Here is a 23,962-nt window from a genome sequence, read left to right on the forward strand (position 1 = left end):
AAATGCAGTGCAAGTTAAAAAATGCAAGGTGGAGAGTGGTAGGCAGGTGTAACAGACAATAATCTTGTATAATGTTAATGTTTAACCCCACAGGTGGAATTGAAGAGTCGCATAGTGTGTTGGGGGGCTTGGGGGGAACGATTTCCTCTGCTAGTGGAGCAGGATGGTGACAGCAGTCTGTCGCTGAAGCTGCTCCTCTGTCTGGAGATGATCCTGTTCAGTGGATGCAGTGGATTCTCCATTATTGACAGGAGCCTGCTCAGCGCCCGTCACTCTGCCACGGATGTCAAACTGTCCAGCTCTGTGCCTACAATAGAGCCTGCCTTCCTCACCAGTATTTCCAGGCGTGAGGCGTCCCTCTTTTTGCTGCCTCCCCAGCACACCATCACGTAGAAGAGGGCAATCGACACAACCGTCTGATAGAACATCTGTAGCATCTTACTGCAGATGTTGAAGGACGCCAGCCTTCTAAGGAAGTAAAATTTGGTCAGTCCTCTCTTGCACAGAGCATCAGTATTGGCAGTCCAGTCCAGTTTATCATCCAGCTGCACTCCCAGGTACAGTATTTATAGGTCTGTACCCTCTGCACACGGCCACCTCTGATAATCACAGGGTCCGGGAGAGGCCTGGGCCTCCTAAAATCCACCACCAGCTTCTTGGTTTTGCTGGTGTTCAGGTGTAGGTGGTTTGAGTTGCACTTATGCAAATTTTCAGGATTTGGATAACCATGAGCTGCCAGAACAGCTCTAGTGTAAGGTGCTGTTTTCCGGAATAGTTTCTAGACCTTTGTTGACTCTGTGCCCTCAGTGTTTTTAAGTTTGTCAAATGATTAGTGCTAGATACTCTAATCATTAAAACTTGTCTTGCAATTTTGTGTATGTAATTTGTTTTTTTTTTTGGTATTATGTTTTTTTCTAAATGTATTAGAAATTAGATAATGCTTTTATGGTGTTGCAGCTTACACTTTCTTTTGGATAATATTAATAAAAACATTTTACTACTTCTTGGAAGATGATGGTACAAAAGCTAGCTTTTGTAATACCTCGGTCCTCTGTGAGGCAGAGAAAACAAACCACTCTGACAAGTGATTTTCTTTTTTTTTGTGGTGTGCAAGATTTTTGAAGGCTATTTATAGACATGAACTTGATATAATTTTATCAGTCTGTTTTCAGAGTTTCTGATTGCAACAGAAGTAGCAAGCCTCTTGAAGGCAGCCTTTGTCTGTATCAGCTGACACGTGGCCTTCAAGGAATCAGAGTGGCTTGCCAGGGATTTTTTCTTTTTCTGAAACAACATGCATCTTGCCTCAGCAGCTGTTCATTTAATGAAAAATTAATGCTGCTGTCTGTGTCAAGTGTAGCTGTGCTTAATGTTTGCCTGCTGATCTGATGCTCCTTTATTTGTAATTACAGTGCTTTAGACATATCAAATAAAATGAAAATCTTGTTTGTACCTTATAATATTCCTGGCAAATGCCACTCATTTTGATACATTTAAGGGTGTCACTTAAAAGTATTTATTAAATAAATCTTATTTTATTAAACTCTTCACAATAGTTTAGAGTGTGTGCACAAAAGCTGTTTTACCTTTTTAGTTGCTTAGGACATCTCACTGCGTCCATGAATTTGGCAGGAATTTTCACTTAGGCCCAGTGTGCAACGTTATTCCTTTAACATCTCTTCGTAAGTCTTCTCTTTTTTTAAAACAAACGTTTCTCTCAAAAATATCTTGTGTGTATTATTGCTGCAGTTGTATAAAACAAAATAAATATAGAGTTGAATGCGTTTATTATCCCAGAAGTAAAAGCAGCATCTTAAATTGTTTGTCCACACTATTTTTGACTGCTTAATTTTAATGTTGAGGCTGCCATGCCCGGAAATCACTTGCTTCATGAGCCATTCATATTTTTTTGCTTGTAAGTACTTTTAGGACAAATTTTCACTGTTCATCACTGAAATGTGTTACTAAATATGTATTTTTTCTTAACCTGCTTTTGGAAATAGTGCAGACTTTTGTCCATCTGATAAACTTGTGATTTTGATTAAATTGATGGAAGGGGAACATGATAGGTCACACAGTTTTCATGGCTATTTTCTGAATTTTTGTCATTTAAGTGAATTCTGAAACTATATAAGCTACATCATCTCTCAGGTGTGTGTAGGTGAAGGCTCAGTGTATTTTCTGGTAGGTTGTTTCACTGTTGAGGAATCCACTCAGGCAACACCCCTCTTTCAGCTGCTCCCAGTCCTTCCTGACATACTGTTGGCAGCAGGAATTGAACACAGGTCATTGGAATCACAGCTGCCAGTTTGCTACTCAGCAATTAGAGATTCACATTAGTCAACTACAGGGCTGGCTTGTGATGTGACCAACCCTGGAAGACAGTGTTTGCAACCTTGCTGCATGTGCTCCCTCTTACAGATTGTTATATCAGTTCGGTTAGAGTATGCAGGTTGTTTTTTGAAAATGCGGTTTTGCAGAAAAAATTATACAATAAACATTAAGCTCGACGACGAATAATTTTGATTTCGTATTAAATATTTATTTTTCTGTTTCATTTTTAAAAGGATAGGTAATTATGGTTACAGCCCTGTCTACTTCATTTATGGATTATTGTTTACAATTCTTTTTTCCTTGCCATTGCTCATTTATTTAATTGTGCACATTTTCTGTTATACCGTATGACTTTTTTTTTTTTGTCTTTTATAGCTGGCATCTGCTCAGTCCAGAGTTTTAGCTTTTGAAGATGGTGAAGTCAGACATTTACACTCTGGCCCATCACCTTAAGCAGGAGCGCCTGTATGTGAACTCTGAGAAACAGCTGCTGCAGCGTCTCAATACAGATGTTTTGAAAACTGCTGAAAAGCTTTACCGAACTGCATGGATTGCTAAGCAGCAGAGAATCAACCTTGACAGGCTTATCTTGACCAGGTGAGGTGAAAGCACGAAGTTTGAAATTGGGTATGATTGTTTTTTGATAGGTGCATTTTACTGCATGATCACATCTCCTCGAATGATTATACTGACACCCATACCACGAGCATATACCAAAGACAGGAACTATCCCGCAGTGTGAGGCCGGTTGATTGCTGGGCATACATGCCTAAACACTGTCATACTCTCACACCCTGTAATAAACATGAAAAGAGCAACTGACATCTTTGCCCTGTTTTGTTAGATCACATAATTATTGTATTGTGTAGGTTCTGACTTTGGAATTCACTGTTTATCAAAGAGTCTTCAAAACATTTAGCCAAATAAACAAACGGAACATAACTTATTTTATATAGAGCATCCTCCCTCAGCACTCTATAAGTAAGATTACTTATTACTGTTAATATACATTTTTACATTTGGAGCAGAAATTGAGGGAACTGCTCAGGGTAGCATAGTGGAATAGAGGCATGGTTTGGACCAGTAACCTTGTGGTTTGCTTATCCACTATGTGGTACTGACTAATAATGTTAATATTATTATATATCAATTAAAATGACTGCAGTATCCTTATTTTAATACTTCACCAAATTTATGTTATTGCATTTAATTTATATTTATGATTTTACTGTTGTGCTTTAAAAAATAGTTTGTCATACAAGACAAACTAATGTATGTCACCCCAAAAAATAATGGAGGTGTCAAAATTAGGAAAAAGACAGGTTACTTTACCAAGCCATAATATTAGTGAATAAAGTCATCTCAGTAGCGACAAGCACTAAAATCTTTAGTATTTATAAACTGACAGAAAACCAAGTAGAACTGAATGTTTAATCTTTTTTTATACTACAAGTATAGCCTATGTGATTTTACATAAGTTAAGATGTGTATTTCTTGTTGTTTGGGCAGTATCTATAAAATCAATGACAGAAGAGCAGTTTGCAGTGCCGCCTCACAGCTTCAGATGACAGAGTATGAATCATGAAATGCAGTTTCTAAGGGCTTCCCATTCTTCTGAGGAGTTTTCTCTGGCTTTTTATTTTTCTTTGTGCATCCCACATTTATATAGGTTAAGTCAATTAATGACTTCAAATTGTTAAATTATTGGTATGAATGTATGTCTAACTGATCTTTCCATATTGCTTTCTTTTTTATTTCTAAAGCTACTGGGATAAAACCTGGTTGTCTGAGACATTAAAATTAGATCACAAAAGTCCAATTAATGATAACTTGGTGATGGAGCACTGGTAATTTATTAATTTGACAAAAACTGTAAGCAAGTAAATGTTGAAGTAATCAAGCAATGCTTGCTCCAATGGTTGACATATTTGTGATTGCCTGGATAGAATTCTAATTTTTGTAAACTTTTTAGACTGGTAATGTTTAGTACCTCAAGTTTATAGTGTGTTGCTATTTATTAACTGTGTAATTAGTTTACAAAATGTACCATATTTTCTACCCAGTATTTTTTTTAATATTAAGACTAAAATAAAATTGTTTTTCTACCTATTTATATAGCACATTTCCTGTCCATAAAGTACTTTACTAGTTTACTATTAAACTTTTTTTAGTGAGTTATGATTTTTGCTCTGTTTACTGCTTCAAATTGGATTAAAAACTTAGTGTAAAATTATTTTTTTTAATCTTTGCATACATTTGCCCCACAACTTTTAATTATTAAGGGAAATATTTATATAAAAAAAAAAGGCTGCGGCTTACTGTGGCAGTCAGTTAATCATGAGAAGAGATGTGGGGGGAAAAAAGCTTTTTAAACCTAATACGTCCAATTCAAAGCTAAAAATGTTCCTGAAAACCGATTAACATTTTGAGATACATTTCCCAAAAAGCATTGTTTTTGCAAAAATGTTCTTTCTTTGTGTGTGAGACTGTTCATTTGACCCCTTCTATCCCCTACACATAAGGGATAGATGGCCTTTTACTCCAGGGGAGTGGTTACACGAAATTAACTTAATGAACACTGTAATCAGGCTGTGCTTTTTTATGGTAAATGTTTAATTCATCATATATTTTACATCAAGAAGTTATCAGTTTATTCCATCATTATGTCCAGTTAGGGTTGCTATGAGTCAGAATCAACTTGATGGCACTTAACAACAACAACAACAACAACATGTCCAGTTACAAAGATGAAGTGTTTACCTTGTTACTGCACTGTATCTCTATGAGCCAGACTGTGCTGATAAAGAGTGTTAACAGGTTGTAGACTAAGCTAGTGAGTGGCAACTTTTTTGCAAGTAAGTCAGACATGCAATAATTTCTCTGAATTCTGTGCACAAAACAAGTGTACTTCTACTATGGAATGCAAAAAAATTAAATAGAAGTAGTGGAAAATTGACATACTGTAGTTATATAGTTAGTCTCAAGTGCACATGTGGAAAATGTAAATTAATGCCTTTTGAATGCCTTTGCTGCAAAAGTTGGCACCTAGCACTACCACTGTTGGAAAACATATTTCACATGAGCCTGCTTTGGCTTGCAGTGGTTTCATTTGTATTACTGATTGAGACAATTTTCCACTCCTGTTCATTAGTAATGTTCTGGAAGCACTTCTTCATTATTTTAAACTAAAATAGAAGAAGCAATTGAAGCCAGAAGGGCTAAACAGACCTTTAATTATGTAGGTTTGTGTTTTGAATTTGCAGTGCATTGCTTAAGACTGATGCCCCACAGCTCCCATCTAAGTGCTCTAAGCTATGGTTGTAAGATTAGTAGAATATTATTGCTTCATTTTATTTTCACATCCCAGGTATACACATTTTCATATTATTTTAGCTGAAAGGAAGCGTACTACTAAATTGCTAGCCTTGTGTTTTGCTTCATGGTGTTCTACATTACTGCATACAGTGTGCTATGTGCACATTGGATGCTGTTTATGTGGAAATCTCCATCTACACCAGTCACTGTGAAAAGAGAACACACATCCTTCCTTTGCAAAGGTAGTGCCAAGAATCTGTAATACAAAATGAATGACTTCCAACTTCAGTTTGTTGACATAAACTTATCTTAGAGATATAGAAGGCATATTTTCTGAAATAGCGATCTTTGCTGGTTTAGAAATATATGTATTTGGTTAAGCTTTAAGGCTTCTGTTTCTTCTGGTACTCCACTGGCTTCCATTGTAAGCTGCAGGGAAAGGTTTTATTTTCTTAGTAGTTTTTATTAGGCTTCAGTTAATAACAACGTTCTGGGGCAAGTAAATATATGCTACAATTGTGAAAAACTGACTTAGAACTCATTCTTTAATGTTTAGATGTAAATAAAATTGAAAATCTAGAAAGTGACACTTTTAGCAGTATGAAGAACTGGGACAAGTCTGGATTTTAATATAACACAAGTTTAAAAAAAGAACTGCTATTAAAACAATTCTCTGTCTTTAAAAGAATATACGACCAAATCAAGATGTTATGCAACATAATGCATCTTTAAATGCCGCTGTTCAATTTCAAAATGCTTGATTATTGTGATACAGTATATATTGCTGTCTGTCAGAATATAACCTTTAAATGTCCAGGTGACAGTTTGTTCATTTAAAATGCTGGATTTGTTTTTTTTGGTTGGCATTGTCGTAGAGTGGTTAGTAAAGAAGCTTCCTCATGATTTCAGATTTCACAACCATTTATTACTGGTTTACTAACGGATTTTTCCTCATACATCTCAAATATGCACATGTTAAGTGTACTGACGATGCTTTACTGGCCGTGTGCGAGTGTGCCCAGTGAGGCACTTATAGTCCGTTCTGGGATGATCACTACCCTCTGCGAGTTGAAGCCTGGATAGGTTTTGGCCCCTACAACCCTCAACCAGTTTAAACATTTTGAGAATGTTTCATATAATTAAGTTTTACAGAGTAAAATAATTGGTTGATCTCTTAAAACTAGCTAACAGCTCATGGCCATCACATTATTTTGCCGTATTTACGTATCACTGTACTTCCCAGAGACTAGAGATACTGAGGCTTTAGCAGCTTATAGTATAAATTATAAAATGCTGAAAAGGGGAACTCCTACTAACAAAATACAGGACATGTTTGCAGATGACACTCAACACTTGATACAGGCCACCTTTAAAGTTAAAGTTGTGATATCAACATGGTGATTTCAGGCTTGCATTATTTTCTGCTATATTGTTGATGACTTCTGAATAAACAAAAGAGGGAAATTATTTAAGAAAAAGGTGTTCTTTGATTGGCATATATGTATGTGCACATAACATTTATTGCACCATTTGAGATGGTATGTTCAGCAACTGAACAAAAGTAAGCTATATCATACTATCTTTACCCCACCTCAGCTATGGCAAGTTTGCTTCTTTCTGATATGTCCGTACCTGGATTAATTTTTTCCAGGAAGCTTTGTCATCACCAGGGACAATCCTCATAGCACAAACCCGTTTTTGATTCTGTTGACGGTGATATTGCAGAAAAGTATTTTTACAATAATACCACAGCCTCTTCCAATATGCTGTAGAAATGTAAATAATAAAAGGGAAAATACATTGCAGTCAGCACTTTAAATTATGGAGGAAAAAAAGCACAAGATTACCTACCACCCATTTTCCTTTTGTGTTAAATTTCAGAGTTCATTCATTTTTTTCTGCACTTTAACTAAAGGGCCTTCTCATACCCCATGACTGAACACAGTAAGCAGAAACCTTACCAGAGTGTTTTTTTAACATGTGCTTTAAAAAAAATGAGAGAGAAACCATACTTCTTTCTAAGAAGGTCTGTTTATTTGTTTACTCCACACAAGAATATTTGCAAAAGTGTTACTATGTAAATTAAAATGTGTTTTATCCATCCGACTGTGTAAGTGATAATAAAGGCATGAAAAGACTCACTAAATGCCTACCTTTTATTTTTGCCTACAGCACTGATGCTTCCCCTGCAGAATGTTGCCAGCATGCTAAACTCTTGGAGGATACTCAGTTTGTCGATGGCTATAAAACACTTGGCTTCCAGGAGACAGTTTATGGGGAGTTCCTCCACAGGGTGAGGGAAAATCCTCGCTTGGTGGCTTCCTGTTTGGTGGCGGGTGAGAAGCTCAACCAGGAGCATATGCATAGTGTAATTCACACTGTCTTTACTTCACTGTATGGGAACTGTATCATGCAAGAAGATGAGAACTATCTCCTACAGGTACTGCGCTACCTGATTGAATTTGGGCTGAAAGAGAGTGAAGATCCACGACGGCGCTTGAGGAGTGGTACTTGTGCTTTCAGCATCCTATTTAGGCTGTTTTCTGAAGGTGTATACTCTGCAAAGCTCTTCTTAACAGCCACCTTGCATGAGCCTATAATGCAGCTGCTTGTGGAAGATGAAGATTACTTGGAGAGAGACCCCAACAAAGTGGCAGAGCGTATCTCTGGTCCTCAAATAGAGAAGCTTGGTGGGAAAGGATCTGACATTTATAAGGCCAAAGTCCAAGAGATGATTGAGTCAAATGAGGCAAAGCTTGTGGCACTTGTAAACAAGTTTATTGGCTACTTGAAACAAAACACGTATTGCTTTCCTCACAGCCTACGATGGATTGTGTCTCAAATGTACAAAACTCTGTCCTGTGTAGAAAGGTTGGATATTACAGAAGTGCGTGCAATGTGTACTGATCTCCTGCTGGTTTTCTTTATCTGTCCTGCTATTGTCAACCCAGAGCAGTATGGAATCATTTCAGATGCCCCAATTAACGAGGTGGCCAGGTTTAATCTGATGCAGGTAGGAGGAATTTAAATTCTTTAAATGTAAGTTTCTCTTTGAGAAGCTTTTCGGAATGTTCTTTCCATTCTCTATCCCTTTAAATAATTACCATGTTGTATCTTTCTGGTGTTTTAATCTTAAATTTTATTTTAAGGACACATTTCATTTTATTCAATTTTATTTTAAGATTGCACCTTTCATTATTATAAGTTTTTCTTTTATAATGTTTCCTAAATTAATTATCTCTAAGTCCAAGAATAGAAACATTGTGGTCAATAGGAGTAGTATTGTTGTGTAAAACTAAATAAATCCATATTTGGATGTAATTAATGAGGATGGGCATATTAATAAAATTAAGACCGGGTATATATGTAGGTGTGAAAGGTTTATGAATCTTATTTGAAAATAAAAATATAATGGCTTGCTGGTTAGCATTCAGTATTCAATCAGTGTTACTAACTTTTTTTTTCCTTCTCTCAATTGACTGAGTGTGGGGAGTGTCCTATTTTTAGTGAATATGTTGCTTTTTGTTATTACTGAACATATTGTTTAAACATTCATGTCCACTATGTGAACCTCTTGGTTGATGACTTCTCCAAAAACTAAAGGAGCTGGGCATTCAATCAGTGACGTAAGTTGGAGGTGCCATACCCTCTAAAAACACACAATTAGGTTACAGACAGAGTCTGCTCTTCTCAAGAAAGATCTTTTAATGTTAATATGAAATACAAGCGGACCGTAGAAGAACAATTATAGAGAAACATAAAACTGGAAAAACTGTTTTGGTTTGCAGTAAGACAAATTTTCTACAAATAGAGGAGAACGTAATACTTTTGCTACTGTCCATTGGTGTGTGTTTCCTGAACTAATCACAGCAAGAGCGTGTCATTCAATACCAAAGAAAGTGTAAAAAAAACCTTAGAATAACCAGGGGAAACAAGAGACCTACAGAAATCTTTTGAACTCGTCAGATTCCCTGATTGTGTGTCCAAAATAAGAAAAATGCTGACAAAAGTGTTGTTTTGACAGATAAAACAAAAGTTGAACTCTTTCAGTGAATCAGCAACAAAATTGGTGTTACTGAGTGGCCAAGTCAGAGTCCATGATTCAGGCTAACTGATATGCCACAGACTGACCTGAAGAAAGCTGTTGATGCAAGGATTATCTGAAATATCAGTGAACTAAAACAGTTTTATAAAGAGGAATGATCTGTATTTCTCATTATTACGTAAGCCTAAATAGCAGCTGCCGGAAATATTTGGTAGAGGTTATTTCTGCTAAAGGAAGTTCTTCAAGTTACTAGATACAAGGGGTCACAGTCTATACTGTGAATATTTAAACAATGTGTTGAGTATTAACAAGAAGTTGTCCAGTTGTTTGTTTGTTCAGTTTAAGCAGATAGTGTTTTTTGTCTATCATTATGACTTAACAATGAGTGAGATCTACAGCAATGAGTAATAAATGCAGAAATTCAAGTAATTTAAAATAATTCACAACCTTTTTTTGCAAATGTACTTCCATTAAAGGGTCAACAGAGTTTCTTATGTTTTATGTCATATTTGGTTTCTTAATGTCTGTGTTTAGTCATAAACTCTACAAACTACTCTTCCTTTTAACACTGCTGTTATTCCTGATTTAGCAAATGTGCTCAAGTATTGGAACTTGACCTTTCCTTTTGTTTTATTAAGTAAAAAGGAATTCTTTAAGATATAAGATTAAGGTCAAGGGGCAAAAATATGATTATGTAAGTGAATCTTTCAGCTGAATGGCGTTTTTAGCAATGTAAGTGGAATATTTAGAAATGAATAAAAGAATTTTTTATAACTTGGTATTTTTGTGTAATAGCTTCACCATGAAACTGTTTAAAAAGTGTGTTTTTATCACTTTGTACTTCCTTTCTCTGCCTTAAAAGTAAATGTATCAGTTAGTTATAATGCTAAATGTTATTTTTTATATTTAAGGTGGGCCAGCTGTTGCAGCAGTTAGCTATGGGCAGCACAGATGAAGGAGACCCACGCATGAAAGGAAGCCTTTCCAAGTTTGATAAAGTAAAAATGAATGTGTTGTAAATAATAATGTGTAATGATATATAATAATAATAAATAATATAACTGTCCTCTGTTTAATAAAGCACTGAGTACGTGAGCAGCTTTGAGAGCTTTCACAAAAATACTGAGGTACTCAATTGAAACAAAACAACTTTTGTTAAAAAAATTAGTAAAGGGGAGAAGTAAAATGTGTTCTTAAGACATTGAATATATTTTAAAACAACACGTAGTAATCAGCCAGCTTACTGCATCACAGTGTAAATGACCATTGTTCCCCTTTAATTTTTTATTAAATTTATTATGTACTTTTTATTTCTATAGTATAGCTACAATTCAGTGTGTGCATCAAATCCACTTTCTAATATCCCAATGATATTTCAGTTATTAAAAAAAAATTAAATATACTTAATTATTCAAAATCTCCGTTTTACCACAAATTCTCAAGTCAGATTTTAATATATTGATGTATTTTTCCCCTTTTCAAAAGATGCAGATGGCAATCCCTTTATAATTTTTCCTTTGAAATAATCTTCAACCACAGTCGCTTTTTTAAAATGTTTGTTTAAAAGCACTTTGACTGATTATATTAGACTCATCTTGATTTTTTTTTAAAATACAACTTCAAAATTTTAAACACTTTCTTTTGTACTAATAAACATTAGTGTTGCATCTTCTATTTGCTTTGGTATTTTTCCCAATTGTGATGTGGAAAACCCAAATCTAATAAGTAACTTTGCACCACTATTGTTTGCATGGCATAGCAATAAAAAGAAAAAAGAAAGAAAACTGTCTCATTCTGAATAATAAAGACTGATGAGCCTCTGTAGGACTATGGCATAGAGTCTAATATTTATCAGCATGCTTTGAACTTGAAAAGTCTAAATTGTTTTGAAGAAATATCTCCCTTTATTAAATATGAATACAGTGTACAAATGAATCTCGAAGCTTTATGGTCAGCATAAAGCTTGGTTTTACTTTCAGCTTTATTTAGAAATCTTCCTAAGAGGATCTCACATTTTATTTTTATTTTTTTTAAACAAGTCTGTAAAATAGCCAACTAACTGACAGTTTTAAATGTTATTCTAGAACAAGTGGCTTGTCATGGTTTTGCCTTTTGACACGATGCATTGGATAATTGTAACTAACATGATTGTTTTCATGGTAGATCTTTTTGGAAATAACTTGTTTAGAAAATTATTCTGAAAAGCAGCCAAGACACCAACCTGTACGTTCATTTACATTACTAATGGCCTTAGTAGATATCTGTTTGTGTTTCTTTAGCTAATCAAATAACTAAAAGCAGGTCTCAATTCTCTAACTTCTAATATCATTTCACTCAGTTTTGGTATTATCACAGATCTCTTGAAAGTTGTGGATGCCTTGGATCAGACAGTTATAAGATTACTTGGAGTAATCTAAAAATTTAACTAAATATGGTTTGTTTTAATACTCCAATATGGTTATTCTGCTTGGAAAATTATTTAAGGGGGAAGGGTCACGAGGGGGATGCCATCATTATTATCTTGATTTGCCTATTGTGCCAATCCTTTGAGTGATGCTGTAGCACTATGTATTTTGGATTTCATCCCTCTCCAGTTGTATTGATAAGTGAAATCCATCAGAGCATTTTTCATAGCGTAATTGCTGGGTTTGCTGATGACCTTCCTGGCCAAATTTTTTCCAAGAAAAGTTGCTCTATGGTCAGCATTCATTAACCTTATTTCCCAGCACCCCATGAATTTTTGTGAAGCCAGCATGGTATTACAGAGTTGTACCAGCACTTGGATGGGGCTGTCACTACCTGATCTGCGCTACCTGTCTGATTTGTGTTATGCATGCGCAGAATGTTTGTGCATGTGTACCGTAAGCCTACTCCACCTCACACTTTGCGTTGCTGTACGATCTGATTTGTGCAAGCATGAATTATATACTGCGTGTGATGTAACACATACACATGTGATGTAACTATCTGATTGGTGCTACAGCCGGATTTGCACCCTGTAAGCATTTTTTTTTTTTTTATTTTAATTTTAATCATGTACTGTTTTCATTTGAAGGCTACATTAGCTGACCATAATAGGGAATATTATGAAAATACATTGTTGTTTTACATAATTTATTGTACATTATGTCTTTACAGCTGGATTAAGCATGTTATGTTCCTCACTATATAGTGCAGATCAGGTACTGACAGAGACGGCTCACTGAGTGGCATCCTAGGTTCTGTTAGTGTTAGTTATTTGTAGTGATATGACCTCAGGGGAGATAGAGCAAGATAAGGAACATGGAGTATTGTGGACGCAAAGTGTAATTTTATTTTGGAGGCTTAGTGGATCAGCAGTGGTGCTGCCTTGTGCTGCCTCACAACTCGGGTCACATTTTTGGCCACAATCATCGGCCAAGCACAGTTGGCACATTATTGAAAATTAGTCCAGTTTCTCCTTCTCTGACTTAAAAGCGTTTTGACAAATTCAGCAAAATTCCTGACCATTTTCCATGTTTTCAGCAAACTTAAGTCCAAGCTAATTCAGTGGAGTTTCACTCATCACAATTTCCACTAGGTTAATTTATTTGAGCTTCTTAAACATCTTGTCAGTCTTTATTTCATATATAGAGCCTGTAGTAATTTTTACTAACTTTAATCTTGTTTCAGATAAACGTAACAAAGTTTACTGTTTAAAGGACAAATGTGAGAATTTTTTGCCTGCTAAAACTTCTGCTTTCATTTTAGTATTTTGAACCATTGTCTTTATTAAATTACTAAATTCTCCATTCTTTATTGTGAATAATATTAAAGCTGCTAAGCTATGTGTGCAATAAATTTTCATGCAAGTGATTTTGATACAATGTCACTAACTAACTTATGCTGATGTTATCATAAATTGAAGTCTTAGTTTCAGTGTAGAAATCAAATCGCTGCTATAAGACAGTTTTGTAAACCACAGGCTTGTGAAACAACTTATACTATCTTCTTGCTTGAATATTTGAATTTCTTGAGTCAGTAGCAGGATGTAGAAGAAAACCATGACTTGGCTTTTTAGAACTTCTGTTTAGCTTTGTCTTTCTGTGCTATTTTAAGCCTTAATCTATTTTCAAGCTATTATATATGGTTGCTTTTCTCAGTTATGGTTGGGCTTTTCAAGTTGTACCTTTTGGCCTCTCTTTTTTTTTTTTTTTTTTTTTTTGCCCCCAACTTTGGAAGTTAAACATCATGTTAATTAAATATACAGTCCTTATGAAAGCAACAAAGTGAGTGTTATCCTACTGTATCCAGAGAATAAGGGAAATGCCACCCATTGGTATACATGTGTGATTACATGGCGAGCATTTCTTGGCTTGGCCTCCTCAGAAATAACGTACTTGGCTTAGCATTAATTTGTCAGGGTGTAAATGCAGAAAAAAATGGAAAACTGACCTGTATCTCTGCAGCTACAGTTCAATATAGTAGACTTTAAATGTAAATCTATTCAATTGTGGAATGTGACCAATATTAACAAATGTAATTTATGTTGTATTTGCCCCAGCGAGCCCATCTCATTTATCAACTCAAAATAAACTGTAGTTAAGAAGATTCTGTAAAAATAGGTGTTACAGACTAGTTTATTTTATGCTGCATATACTATAATAGTAAAGGTTTCCCTCCAGTTATTTGGCAATATGCTTTCTGTAGAAAATCAATGAGGTGTAAGAAACATGTTTCCTTTTGAGTGGGTTTATACCCAACCCGCTACAACATTCCTTACTAATTCAGTTAGAGGTGCACCTGACCTAACCAAGGCTGATCCAGGCCTCTGCTCTTTGATTAAGGACTGAAAGTTTTTTTTTACAGCAAATTCAGGGCAGTGTGCTATCCATCACTCTGACATGTTTCATTTAAATCATAACGTGAGAATGGTAAAATTCAGCATTTTACAGTAAGTACAGTAAGTAAATGTTCATTTAAAAATATTTTTAAAGTCCTTTATTGTGCCTTAATTAAGTCAATGACAGTTTTTATACATCTATTTTCCCCGTTTAGTCCTATTCAGATTCTAAGCCTACAGTACACTAGCAGCATCAGCCACAAGACAGAAACATTTCCACATCACTAATATTAAACTGTTGTTCAATATAATGCTCCTTTCATTTATGTTCACAGAATTCTATAAATACAGCTATTCATTACTGCAAACTACCTTACTTTAAAACTAAGTTGCAGTGATTCCATTACTGAAATCACATCCGGCCTTTGGTTATCTTTCTTTTTTTCCTCTTTTTATAGCAATTGAAAGGACCAAAGTTTTAGTATGCTTGCTGTATTTGTACTTTTTCATTATTTTTTATTTTTTTTTCTTTGTTAAACTTAAGTGAGTAAAAGACATTACAAAATTATTATCGCAGCATTCCGTTTAATGTGCTGGGTCTGTACTTGAGCAGACAAACTTGGCATAAACTTTTATTTCTGTTATTTGTGACACAATAAAATTAGCTCTAGTTATTTCTCAACTTGTCTGGTATCATCCTCAGTTAGTCTTTGTGGGTAGATTAGGAGGTAACACACGTCATTAAGCTATAGCCACAAATTAAGTTTCCAGTTTTTTGAGAGGTATTATTTAGGGATAGTTTTACAGAATATTATTTTTTTTCAGAAAATTGTTTTGGACAATTGACAACTGTCTAAAGTTTTTGAACAGGATTCCATATTTAGGGTACCCACTTACCAAGAAATAAGGTTTTCAAGACATTCCTCTGAATCCAGCAATCTCAGAGCTTTCATAGATGAGGTTTTGGCAGGTTTTAGGTGGTTTTTGCCTTTAAACATTGGGTCTTTTAAGTTTGATCTCTCTCCCTCAGTTACTGTTTGGTCTTATCTGTTAACACTCTGTTAATTAGTTCAGTTTTATTGAGCAATATGTACTGTATGTCATGATTTTTTTTTCTTCATTTTCTTGCGATGGTCTGGGTTTCATAAATATTATGCCTGCATAGTACCAAAGCTATATTTACAGGATGCATTGTTTTAAAACTTGAAGGCCACAGTGTGATAACTGAGAGTCCATTCTAGATTTTCTATATTTTTATATAATAAGTCTTAATATGGAATTAAGACAGTTTCATGGTCCCACCATGCTGCAGATTTTTGAAATCCTAAGGATGGCAGTGTAACTGCTTTGACGGACTTTATCATCATCATTTCTTGTCAGTGCTGAGGTACTTGTTTAGGTCTTGGTTGTGCATGCTTGTTTCTGTTCAGTCAGATAATACCTTTTTAAGTATAGTTCATCCAAACTTTACAGGTTAGAACCCTTTTCCTATAGACTGCCTATATAAAATATATGGTGCAACCTTTTTATTACTATGTATTTAGTTTTATGCATTTCTCTTTCTAGGGTTTTTATTCCTCTAAATATTAATTTAGACCATAAACTTTAGTGCGTAGACTAGGGTTTCAAGCTCCACTCTTGAAGGGTGGCAGATTTTCATTACATCCACTGTCTTAATTAGTACTCAATTACTGCTACTAGTGAAACATATCTTTGCACTGCCTTATTAATAAAAAAAAGTTAGCATATACCATTAAGAGCAAAAATTGTCTTCTGATTGTAAAATTGGTCATAGCAAAAAAACTAAAGTCATTGCAACTCATTGAGTCCTGTGTTAGAGCTTGTCAGTGTACTTCTTCTGACATATTGAACATTTTTTATTTTTTCCTCCTGAGATCTTGCACATGGAGCAGCATGTTACATGTTTTAACTTTCAGCTGTTTAAAGAAATAGTAAACACTGTCTTGGTTTAATGCAAGTCCATTAGAACAACAAAGTTAGTTACTAGTTAAGAAAGACACCAGAGTGAAAATATGCAGTCAGAACTGTGTTTAAAACCCCTTCAAAGACTATAATCAGCCAAAAAAAAATCTTTAATTTCCTATAATGGCAATGTGCCCAAATGGCTGTCATTGCTTCAATTTCATAATGTATCTAGAGCATGGAGTGAGAAATGCGCAAGTACAGCATCTACAAAATATTAAATCCATTATTGGAGGATCAAAAGGTACCCATAGTATTTAAAGCTTATTGCATCAAGGAATATATTGACAAAAGAATTAGCAGAAGGATCACATTTCATTGCCTGTCTATGAACAAAATAAAGGTCACACTGGTAATGGCAACATTGTTCATGCTGAAGTACATAACAAAACTACATAGAATTGAGAAATGGGGCTGTAGAATAATGCATCATACAAAGCAATAAAATTGAATTGCTGTATGTAGTACCAGGTTTTAGCATGTTACTGAGCATTGTAATATTTAGGTACATGGAATAATGGCAACAACTAACTTATACATTTTACTGTTTTACAGGGTTGTGTGGCAGCTTTTCTGGATGTGATCATTGGTGGTCGTGCAGTAGACACTCCTCCAATGTCCTCTATGAACCTCCTTGATGGGTTGACAAGGACTGTGGTTTACATCACTCACAATCAACTCCTCACATTGGTATAAATGTACTAATTTGCTTGTTTTTGTCGGCTTTAAAATTATATGTTGGAAGGGATCTTGATTAGTTGAGACCCAGTGAGGAAGTATCTTTCTTGCTTTTTTTTTTTGCATTTTTTTCTTTTTTCGATTTATTTTGTTAGTTATGTTTATAGTTATCTTTTGAAATATAAAAATGTATCTTATGTATTGAATTGATTTAATTATTCAGTAACAGCATTACATTTTATTGCGTATGAGCCTTGTATTTTTTTTTTTTTTTTTGATCAGTTCTAGGCCATTTTCTAAACTGTTACCATAGTATTGTTTAATTCCTTCTGATTTTTTTTAATTAACGCGATTGCATTTGAGTTCACTTTTACAGTGTTAAAGTTAACCATATTATTTGATGTGCTTGTTGAAATAGGAAAAACAGTCAGTCAGGTTTGCTGTCTATTTGCGTACGTTTGCAAAAGAAAGAACAAAGCGCATGTCTAGCATGAAACATCATACTTAATTTGTGACTTTCATTGTATTCACATAGGTGGATTTTGCTAGAAATGTGATGTCTGGTGATCAGCTGCGTGATGAAGATCGAATTGCTCTAGAGAACTTGATGACAAATGTACCTCATGTCCGAGGTGGGAAAAGCAACAGCCTGGAAATGACACCGTCCAACACTCCACAACTATCTCCAGCCACCACACCTGCCAACAAGAAAAGATTGCCCATAGGTATCTTCAGAATAAACTCTGATTTTTAACAATAGATGTGGGATCTTACAGAGAAATAGATTTATTCAAGTAAATTAGAGACTTGGTGCAGAATAGAGTGGTTTTTTTTTTGTGGTAGCATAAAGGCTAAAATATAATCACTCCAAAGCTGCTATAATAATATACTAATATACTATACTAATATTCATGCTATTAGTCTTAATATCTTACGTCAGTATGGTAAAAATATATGTTGCTACAATTCAGTGAAATTCCAAAAATGACAGTTCTAAACAAATTACCCATAAAATCTTCCTTAGCTTTTAGAGCTACAGCTTGAGAAAGTTTGTCTGTTTTGTAGTATCCACAATACATCATCTTCATTTAAAATTGATTTGTAATGGTGTTGGTAATGTTACTGAAAAGTATCAAGGCCAATTTATAGCAGTGCTGCATAAATAATTGTTTAAAAGGGTAGATTTCTTTTTGGATATATTTTTCAACAATTTTCAGTTGTAGACTTCATTTACATAATGTTAGCAACTTGGGAACAGTTGCTGCTCGCTCCTGTGACTGCCAGCCATATAGTGCGACACATGCAGAAACTTAATCCAGATAGTACACGATTCACCCAAAGAAAATTAAGCAGGTTTGATTTTGTTTTATGATGGTGGGGTTGGTGCTGTTTGTGCACAAGACCTGACAATCAGTGAGCACCCACCAGGAAGTACAAATGCCTAGGCATCACATTATTAGTTGTCAGAAAAAAAGGTTGAGCACGCTATTCTTTGAAAGTACAAAAGTATGCTGGAAACTCGTCATGCAGTCGGGCCATTTGACATCCCTAGAGATTTCTACTTGTTTGAATAGACATAATCAGGTGACAGTATCAGGAACAGCGATCATGTCTTGTGACACTGACAAAACATGACCTGTCTGTTCTATAAATCAATTAAAGTTTTGCTAGATTAATGGAACAAGCACAGCTAGCCAAAAGCAAGAATAGTGTTTTTGTAGGTTTCAGAAAGGCTAATAGGCATGTGTTCATAACAGTGTTGGTTGAAGTCTTTCAGGATCAGATCTCTTATAAATGTGAAATAGCTTCTACAAAGCTTTGTCATATTGTTAGCAGTGCTGTCTTTACCTTAACAGCAAAAAAACAAAAAATTATTCCTGTTACAAGCAACTACAAAGAACAGATTGCATATTTATTGATACAAGTATATAAGTAAGGGGGTTTGTGTGTGTGTTTGTATTTGGACTCTACGTATATGTGTAGTATATACATTAGCATTCAAAACTTTTTTTTTTTTTTTATAAATCAAAGTACAATTAAATTGATTTAAAATTATAGGCAAGATATTACTAATGTTGCCAAATTGATTACTGCTGATTTCTAATTTATCATTCATATGACTTCAAAGCTCCATCTTCAGCAGCCTTTACTCTAGTGTCCTAATGTTTAAACTAATCCTAATGGAGCAAGTCAGAGATGTGAACAGTTAAAGATCAATGCGGGATTGATGTTTACAGTTTCTTAATGTACATTGGTAATGTAATCAGTTTAAACTACAAATTACAGAAGGCAAACTTGGAAAATGAAAAAAAAAAATCAAATGATCCTATACTTCCAGACAATAACATAATATAAATGAACATTTTAATACACAAGAAAATGGCATTTTTATTTTTTAAGAAAATGATAATGCTTTAAAAATAGTAATATTCTAAATGGTTACACAAATTTCAACACACTTTATCTAAGAAGATATTAATAAGGGAAAGGTTTTGTTTGAGATTGGATTTTTGTAGTTATTAAAGCAATGAGATTTATCCTTCAGCAAAACTGCTCTTACCTTAGTACTCAATCTGGGATGTAAAAAAAATATTTGTATTATAAAGTATTGTATTTGCTGAAAGGTCGATAATCTATTGTCTGTTATTAAATATATTATGTGATTTCTTTAGTAACTTTTTTTTTTTCTTCTGCCATGCTTTAAAAAGATTTAAAATATGAGGTGTACTGTTCAGAATTCATTTTAATCACTAACTAGCTCCAGCTAATCAATGTGTATCATTAGTTTGTTTTGTCTTTATTATTCTGAAGATGACTGAATTAATATGATCTTTTCTATTAATCATTGTTTTATGTACGTTAGATGCTTTTTTAGTGTAAGAAATTATGTAATTATTAACTTTAAACAGAAGTTATTTTGTACATTTTTAATATTTTTGAATGATAATGTCACCTTTTTTCAATGCCTACTGATATTCAGGACAACAGTTAGCTGCAATTACCAGCTGGGAACCTTCTGCCAACACTCTGACTGCACATATACCCTTAGTAACACCATTTGGTGGGTAATCCATGCTTTATTGTGTACATTTATAGCTTTGGCACTCGCAGTCACGCAAATGCTTGCAGTCACTGTTTGCTTTGATACTGAAATGAGATGTTGACTTTTTGGATTTAATAGCACACCACTATTCTATCATGCTTTTGTTCTGTATTAGTGGCTGCTTTAATTTTTGTTTTTTCACAGAATACCCATTCAAAAATATCCTCTGCAATCAGCAGGTCCCAGTCCTCAGTTGTAACTGTGTGTTGCCATTTGTTCCTGATCTTTCTCTGATTGCATTTGTCATAGACTGCTTTTGTAAAAATCTGATCAAAGTGTGCTGCATAGATGAATCTTTTAAGACCTACATCTGTGTGATATATATAGTATATAAACACAAGGCACCCAAACCTCTAAGGACTGGGAACAGCTTGGCTTTTTATTATTTGTGTTCAAAATAGCATCAGACAAATGCTTTCCAAAATGCTAACAGATCTGTTGTTTTTACAGTGCTTTTGAAAAGTATTTGTCAAATTTTCTTCATTAATTCTTATACTTTACCGTATGCTTTATCAGACCATCAGCCAGAAACAGCATAATGAGATGAAAGGAACTTGGATAAATAAAGTTAACTTTCATAATTAAAGTTATAATAATTAAAGTTCTGCCCATTGATGCTTCTGAAAATGCAATCTCTCTCCCACCCCAACAAAATATATATTGAAGTTATCTGTCTCTCATGCTAATGACAAATTTTGTCCCACATTTCTTTGCAGATGTGCTTCAGTTGGTTTTCTGAAGTCAAACCTATATGGACTTGCTTATGTTTCATGGCTCATTGTGTTAGTTCCTGTTCTAGCAGCTCTTCAGCTTTAGCACGGCATTATAGCCACCATGCTTAAATGTTAATCTAAGTCTCTTACTGTTAAATGTAATAGTGACTGTTCTTCAGACTTAATTGGGTACATTTTGGATGAAAACTTGAGTATTTGACGCATTTGTAAAAGGAACATTTCTCAGAACACTTGGGGATTACCTATGTGTAAATTGGCAAATGTTTACCAAACACTCATTTTTATTGACCACCAGTTGTTTCTTCCTTGCTACTGTACCATGGACCCTTTCTAGTAATTTAAGACTACCCAAACTTCCTTTGCCAATCCCTCATTGTTTTTGAAAAGATGTTCTAGAATGATGTGCTACAAGAACATGTACGCCAATATTTCTGTTAGACTGGACAGATTTACTGTAAATCAGGCCTCAATGTCGTTTGCTTTGGTGATCAAAAACATTTTCACACTTAATGGTTGCTTCTTTAATCTTACATACAGTATAATTAAATAAAAACTAAGATCCAGTACACAAAGTTGGGTTCCATTTGCAACAATGCACAGAAGCATGGGATAAGCTTCAGAATGATACAATAATGCAGAAAATTGTATGGCACAAATACTTTCTCATGCCTTTTTATTTTTTTTTGGGTGCTTTTATTAAAAAAAAAAAAAAAAAGTATTGCTGCAGATGTAAGCCAAAGTAAGGGAAATATATAAAAATATCATATCATCTAATTGTTATAAAGATTTCAGTAAACAAGCATTTTGATTACTTTACATATTATTCGGAGATTACTGCAAAATGAATAAAATATAAGGAATCTGGACAAATATGGTGTTCTGTTGAAAAGGATATGTGCCCAGCTACAGAAGGTTATTTTAACTTGTGGTGTTTGTGACTTATAGAAATAAATTAAAGGGGTGTTAATAGATAATAGAGGAAGAATGTGTTTAATATATACTACATTATGAGAAGTAATGAAAAGAAAATTGATAGCAATAGTTGCCCTAATTAAATGAAGAGCTCACTTATCAAGAAAATTGACATTAATCTAAGAAGCTGGTTATAGCAAATGCTTTCCACACCCCATAACCAGAATCTGCCACAGCCTTTTTATAGTGCAGTGACATTTTCCTGAGTTAGTAGAATGTAGGAATTGGGGCTACTTGGTGAATGAAGTTGTGGCTGCCCTTTTTCAAAGTGAATGAACTTATGAAGTAGTAGTATGATCTGGCTAAAAATTGTAGGTGACACATAATTGGATAGACTAACATATGCCTGAAATATATGTGGCAAACCCTCTTTAATGTACATTGGGTGGAGTATGAGTATGGACCATCCTCCTTGAAAAAATATAAATGTGTTGTTGTTATTAATAAAAGAATGTAAGGGTGGCATAGGACTAGAAGTGTAATATATCAAGTTTCCTGTACTCAAAACCCACATCAGGTATTGTCATCCTTGTGACTGCTTGTCTTTTCCTTTGGTTTTCCTTCCACATCTCCAAAGACTAGTAGGTTAGGTGAATTAATGACTTGACCTCCGTATGAGTGAGTGTGGATTTGTACATATGTACAGTACTCCCTGTATCAGATTATTTCATGTGTTGTGCCCACCACTGCCAGATAGGCTTTGGACACTCAAGCCCAGAATTGCATTAAATGTGTTTATAAATTACAACACAGTGTACAAGGGTTAAGTACATTCTATGCCTTGTAATTCAAGCATGAAAAGTTTAATATATGATTTGTAAGGAAATCCTATTTACAGACACCACAGAGCTATGAAGATTATCTGATTTTTAAAGTATTTTGACTGTTGTAAACTTTAACATGTTTATCTGTAAAGTCATTCAAAATTTTGTTTCTTAAATGTTTAAATTTTAAGGGTGTGGGAAAAGGTGACTGTAGTGTTAAAGATGAATCGCCCATTTTGGAGCCTTAAGTATTATTTGCATTTGTTTCTTGTACAGTAGTGCTGTGAAAATTGATGGTCCTATAAAATTTATCACCAGTAGTAAAGTTGCTATCATTAATGCTGTTGTATTTACTATGGAGTGCAAAAGAAGAACCTTTTTTTTTTTTTTTCCTCTCTTCTCTTCTAATGCTTTATTGCATGATTAGTTATCTTGAGTGTCACAGCAAACACATTGCTGGAGAAGACAGCAATGTCTGTTACACACCTGCTAATAACGGGAGAACTAGGACTAATACCAGTTAATTTTGGGGGGTGTTCAGATTAAATAGTGACTTCTGTGTTCCCCTTTTTAATACTGCTTGGCAGTAATAGAAATAAATGATTTATTATACACTATTTGTGGTAGTAGGGGTTATATCCGAAGTGAGTTTATACATAATAATCTGGATACATTCATTTGTGTATGATATAAAGGAAAAGGAGTGGTGCTTTCTCATTAAATCTAATATCGCTTTGAAATAGGGAAACATAGTGCATGCCTTGATAATAGAGACCTTTGCAAATGTATTCCAGTTTTTAAATGAGTTGAAAAACAACTCATTCTGAAATGAGAGAAACGGCAAAATATTAGGTGTAGTTTTTCAGCATTATCACTTTTCCTCTAAGTTTTTTGCCAGACAATCCACACCTTATTATCATAGCACTTGTCCACCCTCCTCAGTCTTTTTGTGGTATTTGGGCGCTTTATCCCTTTCATTATCTAAAGGTACACTTATTAAACCAAGATGAAATGTAGTAGTTTTTTCATGGGCCATTGTGGAAAGCTCTTGACCTTCATACACATCTTACAGAAGAGCCATTTCCTTTTTTTTTTTTTACGTATTGCTTTTGACTAACTAAAGCTCAGCGCTCTCTGAAAACAAGTGTACCTCCCGCCGCAACTTAGAATGGCAGTATATGCAGCTAATTAGTTACAGTAATTAGAAAGTAAACTGAAGAGCCGAGATTTGTA

At 34.5% G+C, this 23,962-nt stretch overlaps 1 protein-coding gene across 3 annotated transcripts in view; it reads left to right on the top strand.

The window, feature by feature from the left end:
* Nucleotides 1-23,962, top strand: part of gapvd1 (GTPase activating protein and VPS9 domains 1) — a 94,095-nt gene that overhangs the window by 15,191 nt on the left and 54,942 nt on the right. For all 3 annotated transcript variants that reach the window (XM_039764440.1, XM_039764439.1, XM_039764441.1), the window contains exons 2-7: nucleotides 2,710-2,931; nucleotides 7,822-8,662; nucleotides 10,606-10,692; nucleotides 17,034-17,168; nucleotides 17,692-17,881; nucleotides 20,137-20,217. In XM_039764440.1, the coding sequence (XP_039620374.1) occupies nucleotides 2,747-2,931; nucleotides 7,822-8,662; nucleotides 10,606-10,692; nucleotides 17,034-17,168; nucleotides 17,692-17,881; nucleotides 20,137-20,217 (1,519 nt within the window). In that variant the 5' untranslated portion in view covers nucleotides 2,710-2,746. The remainder of the gene's footprint in view (nucleotides 1-2,709; nucleotides 2,932-7,821; nucleotides 8,663-10,605; nucleotides 10,693-17,033; nucleotides 17,169-17,691; nucleotides 17,882-20,136; nucleotides 20,218-23,962) is intronic.

Source organism: Polypterus senegalus, chromosome 9 (assembly GCF_016835505.1).
Source record: "Polypterus senegalus isolate Bchr_013 chromosome 9, ASM1683550v1, whole genome shotgun sequence".
NCBI lineage: Eukaryota > Metazoa > Chordata > Cladistia > Polypteriformes > Polypteridae > Polypterus > Polypterus senegalus.